The 18,654-nt window shown below is 36.3% G+C and overlaps 1 protein-coding gene across 1 annotated transcript in view; it reads right to left on the bottom strand.

Moving 5' to 3' along the window:
• The window catches only part of LOC140845610 (myosin-IIIa-like), a 31,331-nt gene extending 23,607 nt beyond the window's left edge, over positions 1 to 7,724 (bottom strand). Inside the window, exons 1-2 of the mRNA XM_073220214.1 lie at positions 7,711 to 7,724; positions 6,238 to 6,385 (exon numbers count right to left, since the gene is read on the bottom strand). Coding sequence (XP_073076315.1) covers positions 6,238 to 6,385; positions 7,711 to 7,724 — 162 coding nt within the window. The remainder of the gene's footprint in view (positions 1 to 6,237; positions 6,386 to 7,710) is intronic.
• Between the last annotated feature and the right edge of the window lie 10,930 nt (positions 7,725 to 18,654).

Below are 18,654 nucleotides of genomic sequence, written 5' to 3'. Positions count from 1 at the left end.
ATCCTCTTTGAAGTTTTTGAAAAAGTACAAGAGGAGGGAATACTTCCAAACTCATTCTATGCAGCCAACATCACTCTAATACCAAAACCAGGCAAAAACACCACAAAAAAGAAAATTACAGACCAATATCCCTGATGAACATACATACAGAAATACTCAACAAAATATTAGCAAACCAAATTCAAAAATACATCAAAAAGATCATCCATAATGATCAAGAAAGATTTATTCCAGGGACACAAGGTTGGTACAATATTCAAAAATCCATAGACATTATCCACCACATCAACAAAAAAAGACAATAAACCCCATGATCATCTCCATAGATGCCAAAAAAGCATTCAACAAAATTCAATATCAATTCATGATAAAAACTCCCAAGAAGATGGGTAGAGAGGGCAAGTACCTCAACATAATAAAGGCTATATATGACAAACCCATAGCCAACATCACACCTAACAGTAAAAAGCTGAAAGCTTTTTTCTAAGATTGGAAATAAGACAAGGATGCCCACTCTCCCCATATTTATTCGACATAGTACTAGAGGTCCTAGCCATGGCAAGTAGACAACACAAAGAAATAAAAGACATCTAGATTGGTAAGGAAGAAGTTAAACTGTCACTGTTTGCAGATGACATGATATTATACATTAAAAACCCTGAAGAATGCACCCAAAAATTACTAGAATAATTGAATTTGGGAATGTTGCAGGATATAAAATGAATACACAAAAATCTGTTGCATTCCTATATACTAACAATGAACTAGAAGAAAGAGAAATCAGGAAAACAACTGCATTTACAATTGCATCAAAAAGCATAAAACACTTAGGAATAAACCTAACCAAGGAAGTGAAAGACCTATACCCTGAAAACTACAAGACACTCATGAGAGAAATTAAAGAAGACACCAATATATGGAAATGCATCCTGTGCTCATGGATAGGAAGAATAAATGTTGTAAAAATGGCCATTCTGCCTAAAGGAATCTACAGATTCAATGCAATCCCTATCAAAATACCTACAGCATTCTTCAATGAACTGTAACAACTGGTTCTAAAGTTCGTATGGAACCACAAAAGACTCTGAAGAGTCAAAGCAATCGTGAGAAGGAAGAATAAAGCAGCAGGGATTATGCTCCCTGACTTCAAACTCTACTACAAAGCCACAGTAATCGAGACAATTTGGTACTGGCACAAGAACAGATCCATAGATCAATGGAACAAAATAGAGAGCCCTGATATAAACTGAAAAATATATGACCAATTAATACATGATAAAGGAGCTATGGACATACAAGGGGGAATGACAGCCTCTTCAACAACTGGTGTTGGCAAAACTGGACAGCTACATGTGAGAGAGAGAATGAAATGGCATTACTGTCTAACTCCATACACAAAAGTAAACTCGAAATGGATAAAGGACCTGAATATAAGTCATCAAACCATAAAACTTTTAGAAGAAAACACAGGCAAAAAATCTCTTGAATATAAACATGAGCAATTTTTTCCTGAATGCATCTCCTCAGGCAAGGGAAACAAAAGCAAAAATGAACAGTGGGACTACATCAAACTAAAAAGCTTCTGTACAGCAAAGGATACCATCAACAGAACAAAAATGCATCCTACAGTATGGGAGAATATATTCATAAATGACATAGCCAATAAGGGGTTAACATCCAAAATATATAAAACACTCATACACATACACCTCAACACCCAAAAAGCAAATAACACAAATAAAAAATGGGCAGATGATCTGAACAGACAGTTCTCCAAAGAAGAAATTCAGGTGGCCAACAGGCACATGAAAAGATGCTCCATGTTGCTTATTATCAGGGAAATGCAAATTATACCACAATGGGATATCACTTCACACCAGTTAGGATGGCCAACACCTAAAAGACAAACAACAACAAATGCTGGAAGGATTTGCAGAGAAAGAGGAACCTTCACACACTGTGGAAAGCAATGTGGAGGTTTCTCAAAAAACTAAAAACAGAAATACCATTTGACCCAGGAATTCCACTCCTAGGAATTTACCCGAAGAAAACAGATGATAGATTCAAAGACATATTCATCCCTATGTTTACAATAGCCAAGACATCGAAGCAACTGAAGTGTCCACCAGTAGATGAATGGGCAGAGAAGATGTGGGACATACACACAGTAGAATATTTCTCAGCCATAAGAAGACAACAAATTCTACCATGTGCAACAACATGGATGCAGCTGAGACAGGGGACCATGGGATTAGGCAGAGTAGGGTGAGGGCCTCTGGAGAAAAAGCAGAGCAAGATAATTACAGTCAGAACAATGTAGTGATGTGCAAAGAAGTCCCTATTGAAACTCTGTGATAAGCATTACGCAAAGTCAGAGTCACAGTAATTCTCTAGGGTAAAGATACCAGACTAGGGATATATAGACATCTTCAGTGAGATCAGTTAAAACTCAAAAGGCCAGCAGCAACTTAGCCGGGAATGCTTGAGCGTTCTGCAGATAAAGAAAAGTGTCTCAGCATAACCCGTGACTTCACTGTAAAATTTACCTTAGCCTGCTAAAAGGCCCAGCTTATTTTAACCATACCTATGTGCTATATTTCCTTCTCTGATCCTGACCACATAATCTGCAACCTAGGAAAAAGACTAATTTAGTAAGCAAGCCCAACTATAAACAGCCCAAGAAGTTAAGAAGTAAGATTCTTAACTTACTTCAGCAAACAGGCAACATCCCAGCCCCCCATGGGGGCAGGGTAGGCAGTCTTAACTGACATGCTCCCAGAGGGAAACTGCTATCTTGAGAAAGAATCTAGAGCTGAAAATCTCCTCTGTTTCTCATCAAGAATGAGTATTCTGGGACCACTCAACAAGTCTGCACCCCTAACCCTTTACCCTCATTCCTGAAAATCCTCAACCACGCATAAAACCCCTAGACAATGAGCCAACAACAGACTCTTGTTCCCTCCTGGCCTGAGCTGGGAGCTCTGTCCTCTCACTTTATTTCTAAATAAAAGCCTCCTGTACCTTGCTCTCCTACCTTGAGTGTTTGTGAAGCTCATTCTTTGGCTTCGTGAACAAGAACCCCGGCTTCAGAGCTAGAGAGTATTATGCTCAGTGAAATAAGCCAGGCAGAGAAAGACAAGTACCAAATGATTTCCCTCATTTGTTAACCCCTTATTGGATAACAATAAAGCAAAACTGAAGGAACAAAACAGCAGAAGACTCACAGACTCCAAGAAGGGACTAGCAGTTACCAAAGGGAAGGGAGTGGGGTGGGTGTGTGGGGAGGGAAGGGAGATGGGGATTAAGGGGTATTATGATTAGCACACATAATGTGGGGGAGGGGTCCACAGGGAAGGCAGTATAGCACAGAGAAGACAAGTAGTGACTCTATAGCATCTTACTATGCTGATCAACAGTGACTGCAATGGGGTGTGTGTGGGGGTTTTGATAATATGGGTGAATGTAATAACCACAATGTTACTCATGTGAAACCTTTAAGATTGTATATCAACTATACCTTTAAAAAAAAGCCCTATAGAATAGTTGCATGTGTAACAAGTCCAAAGACAAAAGAATTAAGAGCACTAGGATTATGAAATTTAAAGCTCTCAATTAAGGTGAATTGTAAACTGTATCATTCTATGAAAAGTGAAAGATGAATAATTATTGCAAGCTATATAATTGGTTTAAAGTCTAGTTCCAATAAAACCAGGTTCTCACCTCAACCCAAAAAGGAGAATGGACGTCTACCAACACAAGTTGTTAATTAATTTAAATAGGAAATACATGATGCTGTAGCTGGTCCTGTGCAGAATGTAATCCTAATAGATCCCTATCCAAGAGTGCAAAACAAAAAAATTTACTTGTTTTTAGTCTCTGGTTAGAATGGATTCTGTGAACATTATGAGGCAATAAAGTACAATGACATTACAGTTGACCCTTTAACAACCCAAGTTTGAACTATGCAGGTCCATTTGCATGTGGATTTTTTTCAACAGATATAATAGAAAATGGTTTTGGAGACTCATGACAATTTGAAAAAACATTTTATTTTCTCTAGCTTGCTTTATTGTAAGAATACATATAGCATACATAATATGTGCTAATCAACTGTTTATGTTATCAGTAAAGTTTCCAGTCAACAGTGGGTTTTTAGTATTTAAGTTTTTGGGAAGTCAAAAGTTCCACTCAGATTTTTGATGGCACAGGGGCGAGTATCCCAAATCCCTGCATTATTAAAGTGTCAACTGTAATTTAATAATATTTATTGAGTACTTGCTAAGTGTTAGGCTCTGAAGATGATAAATGCATTAAAAGCACAATCTCTGACCTCAAGGAATTTGTGGCCTAGTGAGAAAGGCAAAGATGTAAACCAGATATTGTACTGTCAATTATTTTTACCTGAACATAGAGGAGGGAAGAATATGAACAAATCTCGCTGATTTTTTTGGATTTCAATGATGAGAAATGACATGTAACAAGATTTTTGGCTTGAGGAAGTGGATGGATAGAGATATCATTCACTGAAAAAGAACATAAGTAGAGGGAAAGATGTTGAGTTCAATTCCAGATAAAGTTCTGGAAGCTGTCCTAAATGGAGACCAAGAGTTGAGAGAGAGGGTTGGAGGTGGGAAGGTGGGCTTCACTAGCATGTAAGGGTGGTTGAAATAATGGAAATGGGTGATCTTTCCTAGGGAACATAAGAAAAGGGTCAAGGATAGAACTCTTTGAGGAACTAGAATTTAGGGCAATAATTCTCAACCTTGGCTGCACATTGGAATAGATCGGGAACCTTTAAAAACTTATTGTTCCCAGGGTCATTCCAAAAGATCTGATTTAATTGGTCTAGGACAGGGTCTTGACATTGGTATTCAACAAAGATAAACAATCACAAATGATTATAGTATACAGCCAGGGTTGGGTAAGTGATGGTGTAGGAGGAGTAAAAAAGGAACCCATTAAAGAGGAAGAGAAACAGAAACTATTAGGGATGCCAAAAGAGAAGTTTTCTAGAAACAGGAATCTTGTCAACAAAGTTGAAAATTACAGAAAGGCTAATAATGCGGAAGTTAAAATGGTCCTGATACTAATGACTGATGAAATTAGGAAGGGCCATTCCAGCAGAGTTAGGGAGTCAGAGCCAGATACTATGGACTCAAGATACCCAGTTGGGGAAATAATCAATACAGTGCAATGAATATTAAATATGCTTTCAAGGAGGTTGGTTGTGAAGGGAAGAGAGAGCGCCATGACTACACAGACAAGCTGGTTAGGAGTTTTTTTATCTTTAAAGATTTGTAAAGATTTCATCATGTATCTAGCCTAAGATATGGCACTAATGGAGAGGGTCAGAAAGACAAAGAATGAATATTTGATAGAACAAGATCCTGGGGTAGATGAGAGCTGCACAAAGACATAAAAACTCTTAACTTCTTTCTTTTTTTTTTTTTTGGCTTTAGAAATGTCAAGAACTAAATGTTTTCTTCTGTGACCACTGTTTTCAAAGTGCAATTTCAAAGCAAATTCTCAATAAACCTAAATATTTTGAATCAAAAGAGGTTCATGTACTTCTAATTTATTTCAAATTTAAATAAAACCTTCAGTTCTAATTACTAAACAAAAAGAGATTTAATATTATTAAAGGAGACAGATGACATACTGACATATAAAATGACCTATTTCTTTTAGACTTGATAAAGTAATTTAATAATATTAATACTCCAGTTTTGCCAAATACAACTCAAGTCTGATTTTTGAAACTGAATCATAAATTACACATATATCCTGACAAATTACCATTTCATGGCATTTGTATCAAACCCATTATCTTGTGTTCCATTGCCAAGCTACTGGGGATTCTGAAGTTTAATGCATTTTAGGTGGACATTTAAATTTCAAAAAGAATTTCAGCTATGCAGTCTACAGAAAGGGAAACAGTTGGACACATCAGCTTATTTAAATTACCAAGGGAAACTTCTTTCTTTCCAAGAGCTCACACTTGCTAAGTTTTGGAGAAGGGTGCATCGATTTTTAATGGAGTACATTCAACATTATATATCAAGATGCCCTAAATGAATAACTAGTTTTTGTGTTTACCATGGGCAAGGAGAAAGAAAATCTTTTCTTTGACTTTCTTAAATGTTTACAGCTTTACATCTATGATTTAGGTCCTGCTTCATTAGTACAAGTCTGTGTATAAATGGAATAAGCACTCATCTTTACGGTATCTTAACTTACCTGTTCCCATGTGAACACGTGTTGATTGAAATAATACTGAATCTGTTCATTTGCAATGTTAATGCACAGCTGCTCAAAGGAATTCTTTTTGAAATTTTCAAAGCCAAATATATCCAGAATGCCAATGCTCAGTTCATCACCATTCCCACTGAAAAATTAAAGAGGCATTATTTTGAGTTATTTATTTTCTTAAGAGGTAATATAAAGCAGGGTATCTCAAAGGACACTTGTAATTTAGCTAAGAAATTACTACCAGGACAAAGAGTGAAAACTTTTCTTAATTGAAAATATTTTCCTTCATAGAACAGGGAGATAAAGTAGGTAGCATCTTTTTAGTATGTAAATGGTACAATATTTTCCTTGTACTACAGAAACCACTTCCATACTATCTTATATACTCCCACAAAAGAAACATTTTCCTATGAATTTGGGAGCACAGGAATCACAGCCCTGAGTGAGTTATGAATCGTAGGGAAAGCCTGGCTAGCAGTCCAAACATAGCAAAAACATGTTCAATAAAGACCATAGTGGAAAAGCAAAACTTCTGTGAAAGAGGATATTTAGTTCTTCATTTTAAGATAACAATGAAAAGATCTTGCTAAAAACACTTATTTTAAAGAATTGTTATTTATTTTTGACTCATTCACTCATGATTTTTAATATAGAATAAATAGTAAACTGAAGATGCAAATGTATTTGAATTTATTTTATAATTAAATATATTTTTAAATACAATTAAATACTATTTTACAACTAAATATTCCAAAAGCATTTTTTTCCTACTCCTCCACAATGGTTACCTCTTTTCACTAAAGGGTAGATACTTTGTCAAAAAGCTTGCCCCTCCTCCAGTAAATATATACACTGCAAAGTTATTTCATGTGAATTTAAAAAGGAGAGTACCAACATGTCTCTTTGCACTCTCTATTAATGTAATCTATGCCAACTCTCAGTGTGGTGCAAGGAAGTGATTTGGGAATGACAACTAGCAACCGAGGGCTCTGAACTGAAGGATGCTTTCTACACTTGGAAGAATTGTCTGAATTCAGAACTCAGAGTTGCAGAACACTTTGAATATGAGATGGGATCAACACAAAGAAAGCTATCGGATATTTCTGAAAATTCCCCAAATTCTGAATTGTAAGTGCAATTCTACCTATTCATATGAGGCAAAATGTGTAGCTAAAGTTTATGTTTGTTAAATCAAAATTATTATTCTCTTAAAATCTCTTTGTCCTTTAGACAGATACTTATAAAATAATGTGTTTGAGCTGGGAAGACCTTAGAGATGTTCAGGGTCAAGGATTCTCAAACGGGGCTCTGTTAATGGCCTTCAGGTGGTCTGGAGTCACAACGGTGTGCACTAATTTTGGTGAGTACATAGAAACATTATCCATTTTCTACTTTGGAGTGAAGGGTATAGTTTTCAGGAGATTCTTAAAAGGTTCCAAGATACCCACCAACTATTCATACCACGGACTTGCCATTCCATGCCTTTATTTAATGGCTGAGGAGGAAGAGATGAAGAAAATGCAGTCACTTGCCCAGGGTCACACAACAAGCTGGTCACACTGAACACAGGCTCTCCAAAATCTCAGTGTAAACCCTGACAGACTGAACTAAACTATTCAAATGATAAATTATTTTAATGGTCTTGTTTTTGTTTTTTACACTAAACTGTAAAACTATTCTGTATGAAATTTAAAAATCTAAAAGTTGGGTAATTTTCCTTAGTGTATAGACAGGAAAGTTACCAAGTAATAGACTACAGTGGAATTTTCAGCAGATCACCTGTTTCAAAGTAAGATCATTCTGGGTACCACTTAGTGCCAAAGATAAGGATGATAACTGACAAAATGAGGTCAAATCTCTGAATATCTTCGCTTACATTCTGTGGACTATATTGATATTGAAAAATTCTTAAAATTTTCCATTTTCATCTGAAAGCTTGGCATCATACAGATGGCCACACATCAACATACAGACTATTCTGACCATTAAATCACAATGCGCAAACTGGGTTGTCATTTGCACATGCAGTCAAATAGGTTACAGTTCAGCAGGAAGGTAAAGAAGCAATTCTCAGGGACAGAGAGTAAAACATATGGAGGAATAATGGGTAGTCTCTTGGACAGTTTGGATATATCATGGTGTGCATGGCATGTATTTTAGTGGAAAAATAGCAGTGAATTACATGCCTGAATGTGTATAAAATGGCCTTTTATGCTTAGTAAGTATGAATGAGATGATCTTAAGGTAGGCCTCTATCTTGCTTTTTCAAATACAAATCTCTAAAAGTTATATAATTTATGGCAGAACAAAACATTAGATGCAAATTAAGGAGTGCCACCTATGCACAACCCCTGGCCTATAAAGAGCACTCATTCAATGGTGACTGTGACCACCTTTATTTCTAAGATGAGGTACTAGGCAGGCCATAGATTTATGGTCAGATAACATTATTGCTCATATCCTGGCTCTACTGTTTGCTAGCTAACTAGCACATTTCTGAACTAAATCTCACTGAAGGTCATAATTCCTACTGTCATGGCAATATAGTGAGTGTTAAAATATGAAAAAAAGTTTTCCTTTGCCTTCAAAATTTAATTCAGTCACTCAAAACAAAAACAAAGAACTGCTGAATTGACTTTTTATGCAAGTATAAACATGGTATATACTTTACAACTTCTAATTAAAAGAAACATACACATTGACAAGTAAGATGTCACATTAAAAATTCACATTCTATCATGTTTATTCATGTTGCTACAGTTTTATGTTTCAGCAGCTTAAAAATGTTACAGCTAGATGTCACAATGAAATGGTACCATTGGGAAATAAAGCAGATCGACTGACATAAAACTTTAATAATGAAATGATACCAATTAGGAAATCTTCAAAGGGACTCATATACAAATTGGAAAAATTAGAAAATGGATTTGTATCACCTGACACTTGGGAAAACATGTTTCCATAAAGGTCTTTACCTTCAATAAGCTGTTAATGCGATTCACTATCCAGCTAAAGAGGCGTCCATAGAGAGTTTTAGCCATGGCGTCTCTGACGTCCGTAGCTTTCTCTACGGTATTGGGTCGTATGATGGTTTCTCCTCTAGTGACCACACAGTGCGAGGTGAGAGCTTCCTGCAGCTCTTCTGCCTGAATGCAAAGCAAAGAGGCAGCTGGAAATAAAACAGATGTGTTGTTAGAAGAAATAATGGTAAGAAAGTAATTTCCCAGGGAATGAAAATGTCTTAATTTGCCTTCTTCAAATGGCATGAGACAAATACATGAAGGCTTTATAATGTAAAAATAAGATACTATTCAATAGTAATCCTAGGTCTCTTCTTGATCATTTTTCTCTGCTTATCTTGACCGGTCAAATGTCGGCCACTGTATAATAGGGCCCAAGCCAAACTGAACTGGTGGACCGAGTGAAGCATCTGCATGAGCCAGTGGTTGTTTGTGACGCCAAACATAATTTCACTGAATTGTGTTAAGTAATTTAAAAGCACAATGAATATATTTGGTATGATATGCATACCATTATTTTATACACATTTTCAAAATGTAGAAATTAACTGTAGAAGGTAACCCAGGCTTCAGGATATACCCAAACAAATGTATTTTAAGTAACTTCTGCAACTTATACCCAGAAGACCATAAAACTTTTATTTTTATTGGTGATTTGTGATTTGATTTTGTAAACTGCCTTTTCTCATTGATAAAGTCACCCTTTCCTAATCAGTATATAAATTTTTTATAGCTTCAAGAGAGTAATGCCTTGATATGTTTCATACATATATATAAATTTTCCCCTCAATTTTCTGTTTGCGTTACAATTTCATTTCTTTTTCTTTTTTTAGTTTGAAAAAGTTTAAATTTTTATATAGTCAAATATCCATTAAAATCATTTCTGCTTTTGGTTTTCTGCACATAAAGCCCTTCAAGTTTTTTCCAATCTCAGGATTATATAAATGCATTTTGTCTTGTACTTTTATGATGTTTTTGATCTTAAGTTGATATCCATTTGGAATTCATTTTGGTATATGGTTTATGAGAAGGATTCAAATTCTCCCCCACTCCAAATGGTTAGCCAGCTGGTTGTCCCTAGGATACTGATTCTTTAGTGATTTGTAAAGTCATTTCTGGTAATTACACTTGGACTTATTTCTGAATAGTGTCTCCCACTGATTGATATATATATATATATATACACACACACATATTTCTAGTCCCATATTGTCCATTCATTTGACATATATTTACTGAGGACCTAGTATCTGCCAGGCATTTTACCTGGGGATACATTGCTAAATGTAATATGTTGTAAAACAAAATTCTCGTCTTGATGGTGTCTATCCAGAAAGAATGGTAGCCAACCAAGAAATTGAGTTGGGAAGATAGAGGGAGGAGGAGAGGGACAAGGAGGACAGGGAGTCTGAGAGAATCCACTGACACATGCACTGAGTGGTTTCTTAATGAACTGTGGAGAATGGCCTGGGAAAGTTCAAGAATGGATGTGGATGAACAGTTGGGAGTTCACTCAGTTCAGGTGAGAGGTGATGTTGTCTTGGATGAGAATGGTGACAACAGAGAGAAGTGGTCAGATCTGATTGATATTTATGGTATAGGAATTGCCAGAACTAGTGCCTGATTGGAACAAGGTACCTGTAACACCATCTAGAGAAACATGGCCTTGGCTTGGAGATTAATTCTTTGTAACTTTGATTATAAATAATTTAATGTGAGTAAAATTTCTACTTTCCATGAGTGGTTGTTCCAGAAAGTGCTATAATTAATTTTAACTATATTCACATTAACTTTCTGTGACCCATATATGTGACTGTCTTCTGCTATACAGAAAAAGGTTCTCAACATCAAAATCACTTTTAGCTTGGTAATTTCTAAGTATACTCATGTCTACAACATATCTCTATTACAGCTCATTCTTCTAATTATGATCAATGGTTAGTTTTAATCTTAACCACTGGAGTTTTTTCATTATTTCTTCCACTTCAGATAACCTAATATCTTATGTGTCAGTTAAGCTTTTTTTTTAATATATGAAAAATCAGAACAAGTTTCCAAGTATATGTTGTCACTTATTACACATCAACCTCAGACACCTGTTCTGCTGCGTTACCATGATGGCTCCAGAGACACAGTGGAGGGAGATGATAAGGATTTGAGGACAGGTCCAGACAAGGAAGGTTTGATATTTGGCCCTCTGAATTTACCCTAAAATATTATATTCTGTTTCTGAGTAAGTATAAATCAGAAAAAATATATATATGAAAATTTATATCATGATTCCCTAGGTTAAAAATGACATTTATAACAAATCTGGAATTATGAGGACGTATGCCAATATTAAAAATAAAAGATAGGGTAAATTCTGAATAAAAAAGCTGTGCCACCAGAAGCTATCAGTCAGAAACCTTAAATTATTGGAGTAATTCATCAAACTCTGCTAGTAGGAGAAAAGTTGATTTGAAGAAGATACTATGATGTACTTTTCTTGTATAGAAAATGATTGGAATTAATCAACCCAGCATGAATGTATCTAAAAAACTCCATCCAGTATGAAAATAAATATTCAGGTCTTTATTACTTATAAAATGATATAGATGTTAAATCTGTAAGATAACGTTAACTCTTTTTTTAAAAGTTCACTAAATATTTTTTTTTCTGTATTTTTACAGTGAAATGTAAATAGCTCCTAAAACAATCATAAAGGCCTAATCTTTAGGAATATTTTTTACAGTAATTAGTTAACTTCTAGGCATGACAATCTATTTTATTTATTTGTTTGTTTGTTTGTTTATTTATTAATTTTGGTATCATTAATCTACAATTACATGAAGGACATTATGTTTACTAGGCTCCCCTCTTCACCAAGTCCCCCCCACATACCTCCTTCACAGTCACTGTCCATCAACGTAGTAAGATGCTGTAATATCACTACTTGTCTTCTCTGTGTTGCACAGCCCTCCCCGTGTCCCCCCCCACACTATACATGTTCATTGTAATGCCCCCTTTCTTTTTTCCCACCCTTGTCCTTCTCCTTCCCACCCGTCCTCTCCAGTCCCTTACCCTTTGGTAACTGTTGGTCCATTCTTGGGTTCTGAGATTCTGCTGCTGTTTTGTTTCTTCAGTTTTCCTTTGTTCTTATACTCCACATATGAGTGAAATCATTTGGTACTTGTCTTTCTCTGCCTGGCTTATTTCACTGAGCATAATACCCTCTAGCTCCATCCATGTTGTTGCAAATGATAGGATCTGTTTTCTTCTTATGGCTGAGTAATATTCCATTGTGTATATGTACCACATCTTCTTTATCCATTCATCTACTGATGGACATTTAGGTTGCTTCCATATCTTGGCTATTGTAAATAGTACAGCGATAAACATAGGGGTGCATCTGTCTTTTTCAAACTGGAGTGCTGCATTCTTAGGATAAATTCCTAGAAGTGGAATTCCTGGGTCAACTGGTATTTCTATTTTGAGCATTTTGAGGAACCTCCATACTGCTTTCCACAATGGTTGAACTAATTTACATTCCCACCAGCAGTGTAGGAGGGCTCCCCTTTATCCACAGCCTCGCCAACATTTGTTGTTCTTTGTCTTTTGGATGGTAGCCATCCTTACTGGTGTGAGATGATATCTCATTGTGATTTTAATTTGCATTTCTCTGATGACGAGCCATGTGGAGCATCTTTTCATGTGTCTTTTGGCCATCTGAATTTCTTCTTTAGAGAACTGTCTATTCAGCTCCTCTGTCCATTTTTTAATTGGATTCTTTGCTTTTTGTTTATTCAGGTGCGTGAGCTCTGTATATATTTTGGATGCCAACCCTTTGTTGGATCTGTAATTTATGAATATATTCTCCCATACTGTAGGATACCTTTTTGTTCTATTGATGGTATCCTCTGCTGCACAGAAGCTTTTCAGCTTGATATAGTTCCATTTGTTCATTTTTGCTTTTGTTTCCCTTGCCTGGGGAGATATGTTCAAGAAGAGGTCACTCATGTTTATGTCTAAGAGATTTTTGCCTATGTTTTTTTCTAAGAGTTTTATGGTTTCATGACTTACGTTCAAGTCTTTGATCCATTTTGAATTTACTTTTGTGTATGGGGTTAGACAGTGATCCAGTTTCGTTCTCTTACATGTAGCTGTCCAGTTTTGCCAGCATCATCTGTTGAAGAGACTGTCATTTCCCCATTGTATGTCCATGGCCCCTTTATCAAATATTAGTTGACCATATATGTTTGGGTTAATGTTTGGAGTCTCTATTCTGTTCCATTGGTTTGTGGCTCTGTTCTTGTGCCAGTACCAAATTGTCTTGATTACTGTGGCTTTGTAGTAGAGGTTGAAGTTGGGGAGTGCGATCTCCCCCACTTTGTTCTTCCTTCTCAGGGTTGCTTTCACTATTCAGGGTCTTTGGTGTTTCCATATGTATTTTTGAAACTATTTCTTCCAGTTTATTGAAGAATGGTGTTGGTAATTTGATAGGGATTCAACGAATCTGTATATTGCTTTGGGCAGGATGGCCATTTTTATGATATTAATTCTTCTTAGCCAGGAGCATGGGAAGAGTTTCCATTTGTTAGTGACCTCTTTAATTTCTCTTAAGAGTGTCGTATAGTTTTCAGAGTATAGGTCTTCACTTCCTTGGTTAGGTTTATTCCTAGGTATTTCATTCTTTTTGATGCTATTGTGAATGGAATTGTCTTCCTGATTTCTCTTTCTATTAGTTTATTGTTAGGGTATAGGAAAGCCACAGATTTCTGTGTGTTAATTTTGTATGCTGCAACTTTGCTGAATTCCGATATTAGCTCTAGTAGTTTCGGAGTGGAGTCTTTAGGGTTTTTTAGGTACAATATCATGTCATCTGCAAATAGTGACAGTTTAACTTCTTCTTTACCAATCTGGATTCCTTGTATTTCTTTGTTTTGTCTAATTGCCATGGCTAGGACCTCCAGTACTATGTTGAATAACAGTGGGGAGAGTGGTCATCCTGTCTTGTTTCCGATCACACAGGAAAACCTTTCAGCTTCTCACTGTTTCAGTATGATGTTGGCTGTGGGTTTATCATATATGGCCTTTATTTTGTTGATGTACTTGCCCTCTATACACATTTTGTTGAGAGTTTTTATCATGAATGGATGTTGAATTTTGTCGAATGCTTTTTCAGCATCTATGGAGATGATCATGTGGTTTTTGTCCCTCTTTTTGTTGATGTGGTGGATGATGTTGATGGATTTTCGAATGTTGTACCATCCTTGCATCCCTGGGATGAATCCCACTTGTTCATGGTGTATGATCCTCTTGATGTATTTTTGAATTCGGTTTGCTAATATTTCGTTCTGTATTTTTTGCATCTACATTCATCAGGGATATTGGTCTGTAATTTTCTTTTTTAGTGGGGTCTTTGCCTGGTTTTGGTATTAGGGTGATGTTGGCTTCATAGAAGGAGTTTGGGAGTATTTCCTCCTCTTCTATTTTTTTGGAAAACTTTAAGGAGAATGGGTGTTATGTCTTCTCTGTATGTCTGATAAAATTCCAAGGTAAATCCATCGGGCCCGGGGGTTTTGTTTTTGGGTAGTTTTTTGATTACCACTTCAATTTCGTTGCTGGTAATTGGTCTGTTTAGATTTTCTGTTTCTTTCTGGGTCAGTCTTGGAAGGTTGTATTTTTCTAGGAAGGTGTCCATTTCTCCTAGGTTTCCCAGCCTGTTAGCATATAGGTTTTCATAGTACTCTCTAATAATTCTTTGTATTTCTGTGGGGTCTGTATGACAATCTAGTTTAAATAGTGGACTTCAAAAACTTCATTGTACACAAATTGAATCTGATCATTCACTTTTTAGAACCCCATATAAATACAGTTGTTTGAAATTACCCTTATGTGACACTTACAGCATGTCATTAAATTTTGTTTAAAAGTTCAGTTTTGCATGAAAGATAATAAAACTCACAGTTCTCCAGAGCTCCATGATTGGAAAATGTGGCTCTTGTCAATCTGGTATTCAGTTGCCACAGAAGAAAATTCAATGTTCCCAACATTCAAGATTGCAGCCAGTATACTGTATATACTTGCAAGTTGCTGAAATACACCAGAGAAATGTTAGCATCACTCACCCCTCCAGTACAGCAAGACAGTGACTCTGCTGGGGGACAGATGGGAAGAATACTAAGGCTCCAGCATGAGGTCAGATGAGACCCCTGAGTAGGCAAAGATAGAAGCAGGCTAAATTAGCCTCAGTATTTTAATCTTAGAGGTGAGCCTGAGGCCTGTTATCCAGTGAGTGCTTACAAATACTTTATGAATGCAAATACGAATAAAAAACAGAAATGAGGTGCTCCCCTCAGTGGAGGGAGGAATATCTAATCATTAGGCCACAGAGAAAGCCATGTGAAATCTACCTTCAGAACTTCATGCGATCATTACCATATGTACATTTTCCTTGAGGCCATCTTAAAAGTGAGGTTACACATGGATACAGGAGAAAAATCAAAGGAGAAAGATCCCAGCACTAAAACCAAAGGGTATGTGTGGCTTAACAGATTTGTACAGTTAAGACTACAGCTTAGAATTTATACTAGCAAAATCCTAAATAAGGTACATCAAAGATATATTCAGAAACACATAGGCTCTTCTCAGAGGCACTGGAGGCACTTTGTCAAGGTGTCCTAAGGTGATTCTAGGTGTCATTCCAACCATGTTCATGGTGCAGTGAGCTACAGAAAAGAAATGAAAACCTTTATTTATTTCTTCTGTTACTGCATTTATTCTAAAACAGCTCTTACACTTAACAAAATTGATTATTCCATCCACTCCCGCATTCTAAATGAATATAAAAATTGGATACGAAAAAAAATCTTCCAGGGATGTTTATTCATTCATAGATAACATAAATAAATATATGCCAAATGAACATTAAATATATAAATAAATATACTTGTTGAATTAATATATAGATATCTGTGCATATACCTATATTTTCATTTATCCAATAAACATACATTTTGTCAGACACTGTTCTAGTCTAGGGGAGTGAGTCAACAGCAGGTGATTTTCATGCAAACAATAGGGAGAAAAAAAGCAGCAGATACAATACTTGTATTAGACAAAATAGACTTCAAAACAAAAAAAGTAACAAAAGACAAAGAAGGACATTATATAATGATAAAGGGGTCAGTTCAACAAGAAGATATAACCATTATAAATATCCACACACCCAACATAGGAGGACCCAAATATGTACAACAAATACTAACAGAATTAAATGGGGAAATAGAATGAAATGCATTCATTTTAGGAGAGGTCCACACACCACACACTCCAAAGGACAGATCAGACAGAAAATAAGTAAGGAGACAGAGGCACTGAACAACATATTGGAACAGATGAACCTAACAGACATCTATAGAACACTCCACTGAAAATCATAAGGACACACATTCTTCTCAAGTGCACATGGAACATTTTCCAGAATAGATTTCACACTAGGTCACAAAAAGAGCCTCAGCAAATTAACACTGAAATTCTACCAACCAACTTCTCAGATAACAAAGGTATAAAACTAGAAATAAATTATACAAAGAAAACAAAAGGACTAACAAACACATGGAGGGCTTAACAACATTCTCCCTAAATAATCAATGGGTCAATGACCAAATTTAAACAGAGATCAAGCTATATATGGAGACAAATAAAAACAACAGCTCAACACCCCAACTTCTGTGAGATGCAGCAAAGGCTGTTCGAAGAGGACAGTATATAGCAATTCAGGCCAATTTAAAGAAGGAAGAACAACCACAAATGAACAGTCTAAATTCAGAATTATTGAACTGGAAAAAGAAGAACAAATGAGGCCTAATGTCAACAGAAGGAGGGACATAATAAAGATTAGGGCAGAAATAAATAAAATTGAGAAGAATAAAACAATAGAAAGGATCAATGAAAGCAATAGCTGATTCTTTGAGAAAATAAACAAAATAGATAAACCCCTAGCCAGACTTATTATGAGAAAAAGAGAATCTACACACAAACAGAATCAGAAATGGGAAAGGAAAAATTACTACAGACACCACAGAAATACAAAGAATTATTAGAGAATACTATGAAAAATTATAGGCTAACAAATTGGGTAACCTAGAATAAGTGCACAACTTTATGGAAAAATACAACCTTCCAAGACTGACCCAGGAAGAAACAGGAAATCTGAACAGACCAATTCCCAGCAATGAAATTGAATCAGTAATCAAAAAAACTACCCAGCAGGCTGGGGCCAGTGCATAGGGCAGGATGCTATCTGAGTCCATGAACCAAGCAAACTGGAACTGGTGGGAGAAAAGGAGAAGCTCTACAATCAGCATTTTGCTGTTGTGTATATTAAGGGATATTAATATGTATTTCTAGGCTGAAGATGAATTTTGCAGATACTTGAAGGAATAAAATGATTTTAACAATCTTCAAAGATTGCAATGAGATTAGATCGCCCACAATTTTAGTCATACACAGTGAAAGTAGGAAGTGACTCACAAATAAGCCACCCCTCCACCGTCCTTTACTGATAAAGAAACTTAGACCAGAGAAGGTTAGTTATTGGTCTAAGAGACACAGTTGAAGATAAGTAGTGCCAAGAACTTTACCCCGCAGATCCTGACTCGCTAGGACAGAATTACGTTTTACTTTAACCAACTGCCTTCCTTGGTCCTGTCATTCATTCCAAGTCATCAATGTTGGCTGAATTTTGACATTCTAGTGTTGTAACTGAATGTATCTTGAATGAAGACTAGGTATAAAATTAGTATGTTAAATTATTACTGAATGGACTAACTAAAAGTGATCTATATACCCGTTCCACCCAGACCAAAATGATTTTTTAAATGAGGTGAGACCCACAATTACCACGTGATCACAGCACAAGACAAGATTAAGAGGGTACAAGATCCATTTAGAACTTTTCATTCCTTGTTCAATTTGTACCAAGGTCAATACTAATTTTTTTAGAAATCTGTCAGGGATTTCTACATTCCAAGCCCTCCCCATTACATCTGGCACATCGGCAAAGCCATTACTTCCCTACAGAGCCAGGCGGAGAAAGAAGGAAAAGTGGCGTCACCAGGATGAGTTTTATGAAAGCAAGAGCAACCCGGGGCAGAAACCGAGTCTGAAGACGACAGGGGCAGAAAGTAAAAACTCTTACATTGTTAACAAAGGGGCATTTTCACTGACGACTAAGAGGTAAGAGTTCTCTAATTCTCCCATCGAAAGGCAGAACCAAAAGAAAAAGATGAAATCATCTGCCCTCCGCCCTGAACACAGAGGCTCCAGGGCTCCGCACCACGGACTCCCCCGGAGATAAACAGGCAGGCGGAGGATGAGGGGCACAGAGGCGCAGGGAGCC

This window comes from Manis javanica, chromosome 2 (genome assembly GCF_040802235.1).
Source record: "Manis javanica isolate MJ-LG chromosome 2, MJ_LKY, whole genome shotgun sequence".
NCBI classification, from domain to species: domain Eukaryota; kingdom Metazoa; phylum Chordata; class Mammalia; order Pholidota; family Manidae; genus Manis; species Manis javanica.
The sequence above is the reverse complement of the archived record's forward strand: the minus strand, read 5'-3'. Positions and strand labels throughout refer to the sequence as shown.